Source organism: Pseudopodoces humilis, chromosome 9 (assembly GCF_049639895.1).
Source record: "Pseudopodoces humilis isolate 2021_Gansu_Grassland_sample_001 chromosome 9, ASM4963989v1, whole genome shotgun sequence".
NCBI classification, from domain to species: domain Eukaryota; kingdom Metazoa; phylum Chordata; class Aves; order Passeriformes; family Paridae; genus Pseudopodoces; species Pseudopodoces humilis.
The window spans coordinates 8,726,806-8,740,894 of NC_142208.1; the positions used below are offsets into that span (position 1 = coordinate 8,726,806).

Below are 14,089 nucleotides of genomic sequence, written 5' to 3' on the forward strand. Positions count from 1 at the left end.
CCACTTTATTTCAGGGAAAAAACAAACCAAAATTCTCAAGGTTATTATGTTTCTTTAGTTTTCTTCTATGATTTAAAAATTGATCATAGCCGTTTCCTATATGTTAAGATGCATTTTTCACCATGAATAATTCAACTTATGGAATATGCAAGGAATGCATTTACTTTCATTCCTCACATACATCATGCACAGAAAACAAGAAATAAAAATTTAAGGGGGTTCATTAATTTGAGTAAAATACTTCAGTTGTTTTTTCGGTTTGACACAATGTGGTTGTAGGATGAATCACAATGCTCTTTTTCCAAATTATTTCACCATGACACTCAGTCAACTCAAGCAGAAAGAGAAAGTTTAACCAATTGTAAATATGTGGAAATTGCAGTCTACCAAGAGGGAGAGGACTATTCCCTTTGCAAAGTAACAGAGGGATTTTAGTGATCAAATGTAGCCATAAGTTCAGGCTCACATTTATGCTGAAAGATACCTTGGGCCAAATGGGTAAAACTGAAATACTACACCTGTCACTAAAGGACACAAAATGATTCACACAAACACTCTGTGTCAGAACAAAAAAACTCTCTTTATTCTCTGACTCCAGTATTTACAGATTCTCGACAATGACCAGGGATTAGATAATTAAGTTACCACCTTCCCAAGCACACTGATCATGAGAAATGTCCATCAAAAGATGTTTCTTAGAAGGAATGTGATAAACAACTTATGTTTATAGAACTTCCATGGGAAAGTAACTAAAACTATGAAAACTTTATCAGAAGGCTTTAGGTTTCAGGGCGACATACACCCAAGTAGTTTTTGGTGTAAAAAAAAAAGTCTGTTAATGACGTGCTCAAACAGGAGGCAGGAATCTGTTTTACATCTAAACCCAGGCAATTAAGTTATGTATTTTTCCATGTAAGTAAAGCTGACTCAATTATGGTAGGAATCACATAATTCTTTTGGTGTAAATATAACTTTTAGCAGCATATGATGGGATTTGGCAATATTATTGGGGGTGAAAGCACTTGATACTGCAGATGTCTAAAAATACCATTCATTTTTGCAATGAATAAGAAGCATGGGATTTGTCATCATGGTAATAATGAGATTTTGTCTAAAAGTAACAATCCCAACTAAACCATGGTATCGGAATTCAAAAATGTGGTTTCAACAACTGTGAAACATATCACAAAAACTACTTACAGTGACTTCTGCAGTCTGCCTCAGAAGTGCTGTAGGAAACAACTATAACTGTTTACAAAGCTGATGATATTTCAAGAAAATCTAATTAAAGAAAAAAAATCAACTGACAGAAATGAATAACCAATCATAAACATTATCATTTTGAACAGAATGCTTCTCATGAAATACAAAATGTGTGCAAACCATTAATTCTGCCTTCATTACAGCCAGCTTGGGAAAGAAATGCAGATTGCTTTAGAAAAACTATGTCTCCTGTCATAAAGTAAACTGAATACCCACATCATTTCACACTTACAGAAGATCTTCCTGCCAAAGATGAAGATGATCATAAAGCTCCTTACAGGCATCATCTAACTTAGCCTAATCACATCCCTGCAAGGTGTGTTAACTGTTACAGTTCTCTGCACACATGGTCAAACAAGAATAAATAGGTTTGCACCTCAAGAGCTCACAGTGATGTGGCAACTTGCTATTAAAGCCACCCAGGTGTTTCAACTCCCTTAGTTTTGCCATAAGAGCTGGATCACCCGGCTCTTATATTGTGTAAAATCTACCCAAGTCAGGAGCACAAGAAGTATGAAGCAGCCCAGATGTTCTGAAAGTTCCATCAAGGCTTTCATTAATAAAAGTTAATATTATAGATAGTCACTAAGGAGGGAATTAATGTAGTCCTGCCTTCCTTTCCCCTTCTATGACCATTGGAATCTGAAAGCAGGACATCAACTTTATTTCTGCTTTTTCCTTTTTGATCTATTATGTTTCCTTATCACTTTACATCCACTTCCTTTTTTAATGTACAGATACTCTGATTGCTATTTCTGAAGTTATTTATAGACACTAGGAATGTAAATCATAGTGGTAATCATCAAGCAGTAGTACCATTTAAGCCTCTTCAGTTTCTCCAGCAATCTTCAACTTTCAAATGCCCCAATAAGCCACCACACAAATCTTTATTTTAAGCATGAATACACAATGCTTTCTAAACTTTCACATGTACACAGTGAATAGAAGGCAATTACCTGACCCTTTTGTAAAACAAGATGATATATGTTAAGGGACATACCCAGTTCTTTTATGTTTAAACCAAAGAAATTAGAGCATTTTCTGAAGTTTCCCTTTCACTAAAGCACACCAAAAGGAAAAACAAACAGTAACACACAAAATACACAAAAGCCTCTGTGAGCCTTTACCAAATCCACATGGTGTTAGACTTGAGTTAGAAAGGACAAGACAAAGTGACTTGTGGAATAAAGAAGCTACACTGAGCATGAAATACATATATTTAGGTGCAATCATAACTAAATCACAGCTAGTGAAAGGAAAAATGGTCTACAGAAAGACCAGATCTCAGGAAAATTGGAGAGTCAAGATGCCTCTGCAAAATAGCTCTGAAAGTTCCTGCAGATTTGAGTTACTGACTTGGATTACTTTCCTCCCAGGAAATGTTCTGGTGGAAATGATCCCCAAGAAACTTTGTAAGGGATGAGGAGAGTTAAAAGTCCAATTTAAAGCTTTTGACTGGATACCCTCTAAGGTTCAACACTCAACATTACAGTCTTTTGCCCTATCCTGTCACTGATCCTAAGTGCAAAGATTTCTTGTAGAGTCTGGACAGGGATAAATAATTACAGACGATCTCCATACATAAATAAAACCATGCAGAAAGAATTCTCTGTTTTCTACCCAAAATACGTACCTCTACAGCTAAACCTGACCAAAGGCTGAAATTGAAACAACTGACAGTACATCAGAGCTGGTCTTTCACTCAAGTAATATAAATAAAACAAGCATGACTTTTTGAGCCTTTAAAAGTACTTCTAAGCTGTAACATATTTTTGCTGCAATAATAAAAAGTCTGGCTAAATAATTGAATTCCAGTAGTTCCATGGTAATTTTGCTCTAAGAGGAATCATCTCTTCCAAGTTCTTCTCTGAACTTCTGTAGCATATTGCTGACTTTTTACTCTCTATATATATTACACTGAAAGGATAATTTCCAGAACTTCATTTTAGCTCAGAGCAGTATTCCACAGCCATTAGCTTTTTACCCATTTAGAATTATACTCCCTTTCAATTCTTGGAAATGGTATAGTGTTCCACATTTAACACCCAAAGAGTGTTCCTTCCTATATATAAAGCCTTCCTATATTAACCACCTAGCAGCACAACCTCAAAGTAGCACACTAGGGATCAAAAGTAATCAGTTGTATACCAGGTCAGCCATTTTAGTAATTTTCCCATTTAATCATTTTACCAATTTCTTTGCCTTGTGGTCGCTTTTGAGTGATATTTTAGTTATCTCCACCTCACACCTTTGGATTAGGTGTCAATTTGGTCAATGTCTGCACATACCAAAGTAGAGCATTTGTATCTGTGGCACCATATTTGAAATACACATTAATAATGTATATTCACACATCCCAGTTTGCCTGTAAAGCTCAAACCCGTGCTCTGTGATGTTCATGCCAATTTTACTGGAAGGTAATTATGACTTAAGCAAAGTCACTTGGGAATTCTGTAAAATGGGATCAAACTTTAATGCCCCATGGCATCCATGTGCTAGGGATAACACAGCACTGACAGGACACAGGCTTTTCTGGACTGCCAGCTGGAAACAGTGGGGTAGTCCACAGTATCTCGCATGGCACCAGATATTTCTGTTTTGAATACTTGTGCATAAAGAGAGAAGCATATGCCTGAGAAACAGGATTGATTCCTACACCTCCTAAGCCAAGCTTGTTTTATTAAATAGGCAACACTTTTCCAAAATTAAGACAATAAAATAATCTTTTCTAATTCACATAGTGTTTGAAATGTAAGACTTCCTCATTTTCAATCTTCTAGAAATGGAAGTGGATTGAGAAATAACCTCTTCTGGTCACCACAATATAAGAGCCAAAGTGAAGTGTTCAGAGGCATATTTTTGGCAACCGAAAACTTTCAATTATATCTCCTGGAACTTTATGCATTTCAAATACTTGTCTCCCTTCTGCTGAATTTCTAATAGATATTGCACAACTTTGGCTCCATGACCAAAATCCTTGTGCCAAATTAGACTCTGAAAGAATCTCATGTTTAGCTGATAAAGATGATTATGTAAACACAAGTTTTTTGCTTGTTTTTCCACTTCTGCAATTCAGACAAATCAAAGCAAATCACAGAAACCAATGGCCAAATGAAAATAACAAATCAAATATATTTTAATTATTTGTGAAATCCTCATTGGTCAGCTCTTTTTAATGTAGGACCCATTGATCATACCATGGTAATGTCTGTATTTCAGCCATCAGAGCAGTTTAGAAACTATTTACAGCATGGGTTCCAATCAGAGCCCCTCTGCCTGTGTTCAAGGTATCCTTTGCAGAAAAGACAATTTATGTTTATAATCCCATGGAACCACTTTAACTGCCTTCTAATCCTTGGCAGTCCTTGTTCCACCAGCTACCACTGACAGGTCAATCTTTACTTTTCATGGCAGAGCACCTTTCGCTGTGGAAATTATCTTCTCTAGAATTTTTTCTTTATTTATCTCAAATTCTTGCAGCAGCTATACTTAAAACATCCCAGCGTGTTTACGTAATTTATATACTTGGCTACCTTCCTTAGTAAGACGTGTCAATTGTGTTGTATCTTTCATATTTATATTATAGCAACCCTATCTTAATTAATAATAAAACACATAAGCTAAATTGTGCAGTCTTCACTATTATATTCATAGGATGCTTATGGCATTACATTGTTACTGCACAGGAAAAATAACTTGCAGGATTCCTGCCTACCAATATAAAACTGGTTTTCAAGATTTAAGTGTGTAATAAATTAGAAAATATTTCTCATAGAGTAAATGTCTTCTGCAGCATAGCACTAATTCATTCTTGAAGAATAACATTTTCTCCTGTGAGGCAGGATGTATATTATTTAGAGGAAAACAAAAAAGAGAAGGAAGCAGCATATCTTTACCCTCCGCACATCTTTGCCGAATGTTTCACTGTAGCTGGTGCCCAGTATTTCAAATTGGACATAGGGGTTGGCTCCATCTTCTCTGAACTCCATAACACCAGTTAGCCCAGTTATGTGGCCCTAAGGATATAAGTTTGAGAAATTTCAGAACAGAAGATATTTGCCTTCATAAACACTCTGCATAAAATGTGTGCCAAATATGCTTTAATCATGTTTACAGTGAACTTAAATGTGGCCATTGCATGTTTTTCATTAGCTCAAACCCAGCACTAGACAATAGACTTCTGTTTTAAATTTTTTTTGATAAAATTACTGTAGCAGTAACACACACAGTGTTTACAGTGAACTTAAATGTGGCCATTGCATGTTTTTCAGTAGCTCAAACCCAGCACTAGACAATAGACTTCTGTTTTAAATTTTTTTTTGATAAAATTACTGTAGCAGTAACACACACAGTGTTTATGAGCCATCAGGTCATTACTGTCCACAGAAACAGACCCCAAAGAAAAAGAGAAGTGTCTCAGTGGACTGTGAGACAGCAGCCCTCCCAGCGTAACTGAGAGCAGTGGGCTCAGCTCTCAGCTTGAGCACTAAGGCATGAACTCCTAGCCCAAAACAGAGGGTATGCCTGCTGTTCTCCCAAGAGAGGCATGAAGGAAAGATAAAATTGCATCTCTGTGAAACTATCACAGTTTGATTCTGGCTTTGTATCAAAGAAGCTTGAAGTGACACAAAAGTTCGAATTAATTTATCAACAAAGCATGGTATAATTAGGACTTGTCAGAATTATCAAATTGCATCATTTTATTAGAGGAAAATTATTTCATCAGTATATATTTGGGAACAGGGGTTTTTTTTCTAAACAATTTCAAAAGTTAGTATAGTAAAAAATTTGGTTTTTTTTTCTACTATTGCTTGTGACCAAGTAACTCTCATACAAGAAGTTGCCATGTGTCTGCGAAGACACAGTTCTGTCCATATTTGAGTATTTTAGCACTGTGCAAGACAATGCAACTGTTAGTGACAGCTTAGCCAAATCAGATCCTTTTTTTCTCTGCTCTGGGCTACAGTACACAAATAGATCCTTACCAATGCTCAGCTAACTTACAAAGCTATCTGAGCCGCAGAAAATGGAACATAAGTCATAAACCTCGTCACTGGTTTCCCCTCCTTCCCCCCCAGGCTCCTAAAGTTATCCTCTTGCAAAAATGCATTAATCAATTCCCATGAGTACTCCTGATCCTACTTCCTCCACAGAGGGCAGCTACGAGAACAACAGAAGTACAACACCCACCACTGGAGCCACACTGCACTGTTTGTAGCCTGTTTATCATAAATCATTTGCTTGTTTAATAGCTGTAGCTTGTCCTTGGTCACTGTAGATCACTTGCTTGGAATACATCAAAGAAAAGTTGAACAGAAGTTAAAACCTTCTTCAAATGCTCAAGTAGATGTGAAGCAGCTCTTTCAATTGCTCACACAATGGTGGTTTGTCTTTTCTCACCTTCTTAATAGTTTCTAGCATTGATCTTCCTCCGTTCCAAGGTTTGGTGGATTTCCTCATGCAGTTCAGACTTGCCATGCTGTGCCACTTCCTGTCCTCCAGTTTTCTGTGGAAAGCATTGGCCAGCATGAGCACACTGTCATACAGGTACAGGTTGGAAACCTGCAAACAATAATAAGAATGAGCCTCTTTTTTTATGTGAGCACCTTCCAAAGAAACTATAAAAACCAGCAAAGAAAACAAAATAAGATATAAATAAGAACTAAAAGCTGGGTATGTTTGACATGTTCAACAGTCAAAGCATTCGAGACAAATTCCTGTGCTCCTGGGTCCCTCTGTCCAATGGATTCTGGCACACTGGAAGTGCCTGAGCATTACTGCAATGCAGTGCTGTAAAGAGCACTCCACATATAAACTCAAACTACAGAGGGAGTACAGCTATCTATCAATGTAAGACAATGATTGCTACTTTGTCAGTCCTTTTCAGCAAGGAGGGAAAGGTAGAATGGAATTAGGGTATTGGGTGTTTTATTCATTTGAGCAGCTGGTAATTTCTGGCACAGCAAAATCCAATGCACACGCAACTCTTTAGAACAGAAGGAGGAGAAATGACAGTATTATTTTGGTCTTAGAATCTCTTTCCACCAAATATACATGAGACTGGTTACGTGCCACTTTCTCCAGAGCTACTGAATTTGGCCTCCTTATTCTTCAATTTACATGAGAGATACAATAACATACAATAAACAATTTATGACAAAGACTCCAGTAAGAACAGAACACCACACTAGTAATGCTGAGCTATGTATTTAATTTTTTAAACTAAGGCATGGCTCGCAATACATGATTAGATCATTGACAGGCAGTGGTATCCACTTCAAATGGTAAAACTTTAGCAGTGGAAGCTGGCTAAGGCAAATGATTTAAAAAAAAATCATTAGATACTCTTCACCTGTTCCCAGAGTTCACATGCCCTCTTCTTCAAACATATACACAGGGGGCTGGGGTTAGATTTAGTCTTTACTAAACTCAAATCTTCACTTTAAACCATTGGCCAGATACAGCTTTTTCTATTAATACTACAATAACAACAACAACACAACTACTGGTACTACTATTACTACTATTACTACTACTACTACTAATAATAATAATAGAAATAATAATAATAATAATATTTCTTTTAGCTGTAGGCTTTAATCATGGTCATCCCTGACGTTGCCATTTATCTCCTGGATTTTTCTACATCTTAGAAAGTAATGCCTAGAGACCAGGAAAGGGTTGCATGTAGAAGTTAATTCAGCTGCATACTTCCTATAAATGAGACTTCCTAAGCATCCCAATAAAAGTGTCACTCTGTGAAAGCTTAAGCATATATTACTGTTGAATCACTGGCTGCAAGTAAACTGATATCTGTAAGATTCTAATCTTCAGAAACAAAATGTTTCGTGTTCCATAATCTGGAGTTTGACATAAATTTAAAACCTAGGCACTTTGAAGTATCTTGTAGTATAAGTAAATCTGAACAAAAGATATATAAGCAAAAATTAATTTTGAAAGAATCAAAATACAAAGAAAAAAAGATGTTGCAAATACATATTTATTTAAGTTACTAAGCATAGACCAGGGATCTTAACATGAAAACAATGCAAAACCTATGAAATACTATCAGGGAGAATCTCTCTCATTTGGCATTGCCACCTTCTTTCCCTTCTTTTCTTTCCAGCGTTGCTGAGCAAACATTCCACATAGCCTGTATTTGCTATTTTATCCAGTTAAAACCTTTATTTTTAAAATATTTTCTGAAGTAGCTATTTGCCATACCTCCTCTGGTTTTAAGAAAAGTAGTTGAAGAGTTAATAAGAGTCCCAGCAACCAAGTTTCTTCTGCTCAATTGCATTTGTTTCCCTATTTTGCAGATATTTCCAAACAACTTTCAAATAAAGCAACCAAGCGGATCCTTATTATTCAAAAGGGCACTTTTCTTCTGGGTTAAACAACTCTTCACAGAAAAAAATCAAAACAAACCTCAGATCCCACAAGATACACTACCCCAAACCACACACCACAAGATCCACTTCTTAGAAACAGATTTTACATACATAAGGAAAAATGCCATTTATTATAAGGCTTCATGATCCTCTTTGCTCTTTGCTGAATTTGTTTTTACACACTCACTTTTAACTGACAACTAATTTTCTGTTGCCTTGGAACTCCCACAGATCAGAAATGCTTTGTGTTTTCTCTGTTTGGCATTGTTCTTTTGCAGTTCTGAAAAACTGCAGCCTCATTCCCAAAAACAGTGCTTGGCTTGCTAGCAGAGAGCTTTAAGGCAAAATAAGATGCACTTGGGTACACTGTTTTCTGCTTTTCGTGTGCTTGGAGAAGACACCACAGTTCTGCACATGTGACTGACAGAGCTTGGGAGAATTGCACTGAGGATCTCAACCTGCACAACCTTGTACCCAACTCAAATTACTTCCTGCTGCATAGCAAAACAAAACAATGCTGTGTTTCACAACCTAATCCTCATAGTTCAGCTAGACCTTTAATGGACTTTGCATCAGTATTGTTCCATTAATTTCTTTTGAGAGAATGCTATAAACTGAGAGATAGCAAGAGGGGCTCTGCACAAAAGGAGTCTTCTACTACATTTGTCCTTATTCCTCATCTGGAGATCTGTATCAAGGCAGAAGAAAATGTTGCAGAGAATAAACCAAGATACTTTCTGTCACGGAAAGAATATTCTTGTATGTTCTGTTGTATTATCCACCGGTATTTTGCCACTCTGGTGAAAGCCTCACACTTTTGCTGAAAGCCTCATCCCAAACATGAGTAAATGGTGCTTTTTAATCAGCAAAATTCCTTCCTTCATATAATCATACTCTATTTACTCCAGTAAAAATGACATGCATGCATAACTACATTTTACTCATTACTCACTGAAGAGTCAATATCCTACGGAAGAGTAAGATTCATCTTACTCACACAATCAACACTTCTATTTTAGAACAGAAAATATGCAAGCGAGGAAAAACACAGCAACACAATTTTCACAACTAAGGCTGGATCTGTAATAGTAAGAAAAAAAAAAGACACAAACATTCTGGCCTAATCTCACAGTAAATTCAGGGCTATAATAATTTTCTTTATTACATTTAAATACAGAAAAATCTCTTCATATATCGTAAATCATATTTGCAACGTGAGCTTGCTGTAGCCTCCAGAATAGTGATGCTGTGAAAAGAGAAAGAATTCAGCAGACATGGCCTGTATGCCCTTGTTACTGCACCTGCACACATATTTTAATTTTCAGTGAGCTGTCAACTTCCCTGTGAGTATGGACAGGACCACTGAAAGGGAATTTTTGAGATACCCAAGGGCTCAGTTATACTCTGATTCCATCAGTACTGTCAGAGTCTGAGAAAATAGTTAATTTAAAACATTCATCTTCAGGTAGCATTCAGAATTGGTAGTAAAGCAAGAAAGAAGTGGAACAAGGCAACATACTTGGCTACTTTGGGTTTTCAAAGCTCTGAAGCATTTTTTAATTCCCCCATTTGGATATTCACAGGGGAACAGAGGAGGAAAGGACATACATCTGTCTGAAGAGATTCCCCTTAACAGAATAAAAATTCCTAGACTAGAACAAAGTATTTCATTTTGGTCATGTTTGGAGGAAGTGACAGTAATTTTTAGTTCTTTCACTCCATTGTTGACAGGGTCAGAGCTGGAGGTACTGAAATGGTTTTTGATCTATCTGCTATAAAAATGATGGTGACTGCTTCACCAATATGTTAAAGAATATACCCTGTACATGAATAATTTTAGGCATGTTCTGGTTTATCTTCTGGAAATTATTCCAGACATTATGAATCTCTTTTTTGCACTGAAGAAATAAACCCACCATACACTAGTAGAGCACAGCAGAAATATTCAAGAATTAAAATCTATCACAGTATTAAATGTCATTTCATGGAAGTTTCTATGTGAACTTCATGAGATTTTTTAAATTATTTTACTTAAAGTTATGTATGAAGAAAGCTCTTAGCTCCTTCAGAGGGACTAATCACAGACAAGTGCTCTTCTGAAAAGGCCAGAAAGCCACAAAGACTGACCCCAGCTCCTGAGTGGCCACCAGAGCCAGGAGTACAGCCAGAGAATGCTGAAGAGATTAGCTGGAAGGCAAGCTGACACTGAGATGTCACTACTTCAAAAACTCATTCCCAAGCTGGGGATCTGTACCTTACTATTGCCAAAATCACTCTGTGACTAGCCACAGTAGTCAGCTCCAAGGATGAAACAGATGGAAGAGGAGTTCAGAGCAAGTGCAGCCTGCCAGAAATGCATGCTGCCTGAGAGATCATGGTGACTGCTATGCACACCCCAGCATGCCCTAAACCGGTGTGTCAGCTTTCAGAGTTCAAGTACTGCCCAGTGCAGCTGCACATTTGTGTCTCTAATGACAGAGTGCATCTTACTGGGGGCAGCAAAGATTGGTTTGTTTATGGTATAATGGTGTGCTAACAAGGATATTGTTAGAGCATAGGGAACAAAAATTTGACCTGTTTCATTTTCTTAAATATGTTTCAAAGAATGACAGAATTTCTTGGGTTAGAAGGAATCTTTAAGATCATCTAATTCCAGCCCCGCTGGTGTGGGCAGGAATGCCATTCATTAGACAGGCTGTTCAAAGCCCTGTCCATCCTGGTCTTGGACACTGCCAGCGATGGGGCATTCACAGCTTCTGACTGGAGCACTTGCCAGTGAGGACTGAGGCAAATAAATTGAGTACCTTAGCCTTCTCCTTATCCTGAGTAACCAAGTCTCCTATTTCCATTCAAAGAAGGTTCATATTTTCCCTCATTTTGCTTTTATCACCAACTGTACATATAGAAGATTTTGGATTTTCCCTAGACATTTGTGGCCAGACTTAATTCTATCAAGGCTTTAGTTTTCCACATGCTGACTGCTCAGAAAATTTCTCTGTATTTCTCACCAGCTTCCTGTCCCAGATTCCAGTCTCTATAGACTTCCTTCTGGTGTTTTGATTTATCCAGGAACTACTCGTTCATCCATGCAGGCATCCTGGCATTTTTGACTGACTTCCTCTTCCTTCTGGATCCTCCTCAGACCACTCCTGGCTGTATCACTGAGGCCCACAGCGACCAACAGCAGCAGATAATGATCACTGGACTGTATGAGGCCTGGTAGTCTCTCAGTCACATCCCTGGCACAGTGTTATATCAGCAGCCAGGTGCCTCCACGTCCCTCAGGAGAAAGTCACCTCCTGCCTTTTCTTAGTTGAGCTGGGTGCTACACAAGGAGCAGATGAGGCTGCCTTACTCAGCTCCAGCCTCTCCCCTGATGCGAAGGGTCTTTTCAGCCTGCCGAGTGGTGAAGCGGCTCTGCAAGGGCACTTCAGGATTTGGGGAAAGTCTCTTCCTCCTGCAGATCCTTGCTTTTGCAAGTTTTCACTCTCCTCATCACTGTCCCCCCTCCCTCCCTCCTGGGTGTGCCAGTGCGAGAGTTTGGGTCTGTTTAGCTGTGGGCCCACTGCAGACTGTGCTTGGAGCCAGCTCTCCAACTCCTTCCCAGCCTCCCTGATGTTCCTCCCTTTCCAGGGCCTCCTGCAGCTCAGCCAGGTGTGCCTGGAGGTTCTGTGCCTGGAGGTTCTGTGCCTGGAGGTTCTGTGCCTGGACACACTTTCTCGGGCAGCTCCCTGCACCAGGAGACGGGGCCCGGCCACTCCTGGATACTGCGGCCTCTCCCTTCAGCAGCCGCAGCTGGGCAGGGGCACACGGGGTGCCACACCACATCCCTGCCCGGCCACCGCTGTCCCCAGGGAGGCTGGGGCTGGCTGCTGTTTGTCCTCGTCCTGCCCACACCCATCAGGCTCTCTCCTGGGCAGAGCGCACCGTGAGACAGCGCACCACAGCCTGCTATAAATACACACTTCCTGCTCAGGGAGAGCGAAATCACGGCCAGCAGTCTGGCATTCATGGGAAACACAGTCAAAAACAAACATTCATTAGAGACTCAAATGTCAGCTTCAAACTTCCAAAGGGCTATTTATTTATTATCCCTAAGGCAAATGAAATAATATTACTACAATTCTCCTACAACCACAAAAAAACCAGGCCTCAACTGTATGTTTATTCAAGGCTTCTGTCTGACAGTAAGGATTCTAACTACTGTATTATTTAGTGTGTTGCCCATTTTAATTTTAAGAATATCAATGAGCTTTTCAAAGAGTTCTTTGCAAGACTGAACTCTAGAATCTCTTTTTAATTGATAAGCAGCTCTTCTTTCCTTTTTAATTTTCTTTACGCGGTTACACATAGCACAACACTCTTCCCTTCCTACAGGTTCTATTCTCTGAATGCTCACAGTCCTTCAGCTATTTATTATGGGCATTTAACACCATTATGAGTGTTTTCTTTGCCAGTATGTTTTGTAACAACATGTCAACAATGATACAAGGCCTGGATTACCCTGTAATGCTCAAGTTTGTTAGCTGGAGGCATTAGCTTCACTCACTAAATACCTCAGGAACTTGGCACAGAGAACACTAACTATGCAAGTCTAGAAGGAGTGCCTTGATAAAGAAAACTGAACACAACCAAGAGTCAAACAGAAGGACGAGAGGTAAATGCTGAAATTTCAAAACAGCTTACAAGATTATAATTTTATCCTACCTCATTTATAAATAAATATAGGTATAAATTAGGTTTCAGAGGCAATAACAAATGAAAAATGGAGGTACTGATGCTTTCTTTGAGCTGCTAGTGTCTACTTCCTGATTGAGCAGTGAACAAAAATTCAATGAAATAATTATGCAAATAGAAAAATCCAGCAGTCAATAGAGGCAGAGAGGAAAAGGCCACTGCAGAGCTTACGTGGGGTTTTAGCCTCCAGTGTGATCACAAATCCCCCATTGCCACGGGACACCCGCAGTGCTTTGGGGTTTTAATGAATTCTTCTGCTAACACACCTTATAGAAAACACACGTCATTGAGCTTTGGGGAGAGATTTGTGCTGTGCAATGGGCAGTAAAGTCAGTTCAAGGATACTTTACATTCACATTGTACTCAGAAACAATTTCACTGTGACTAAACATCTGGCCAAAAATCCAAATAAAACATTGCTAAAGAGAGTAGCAAATATAGGTTTGCACTGGAGGAAAAGGAAAAATGTGGCTCATCAATCCTTTATGGGAGAAAGTGAATGCTTTAATAGGGTTTAATCAATATTTACTGCCCCTCAGTAGCACTCTACAATTGTTAACAAGCCAAATGAGAATAAGGCCATTTAGTTGGATAAAACTGCAAGATCAGGCCCTTAAGTTTAGGCACTCAAACACATCCTAAAAAAGTAACTTCACTTACAGTAGTTAAATTGCAGTGATTCCCGAACAGAAAATAGA

At 38.6% G+C, this 14,089-nt stretch overlaps 1 protein-coding gene across 11 annotated transcripts in view; it reads right to left on the bottom strand.

The window, feature by feature from the left end:
• The window catches only part of GRID1 (glutamate ionotropic receptor delta type subunit 1), a 554,391-nt gene that overhangs the window by 81,417 nt on the left and 458,885 nt on the right, over positions 1-14,089 (bottom strand). For all 11 annotated transcript variants that reach the window (XM_088059607.1, XM_088059605.1, XM_088059608.1 and 8 more), the window contains 2 exons: positions 6,664-6,825; positions 5,160-5,279 (listed from right to left, as the gene is read on the bottom strand). In XM_088059607.1, coding sequence (XP_087915733.1) covers positions 5,160-5,279; positions 6,664-6,825 — 282 coding nt within the window. The remainder of the gene's footprint in view (positions 1-5,159; positions 5,280-6,663; positions 6,826-14,089) is intronic.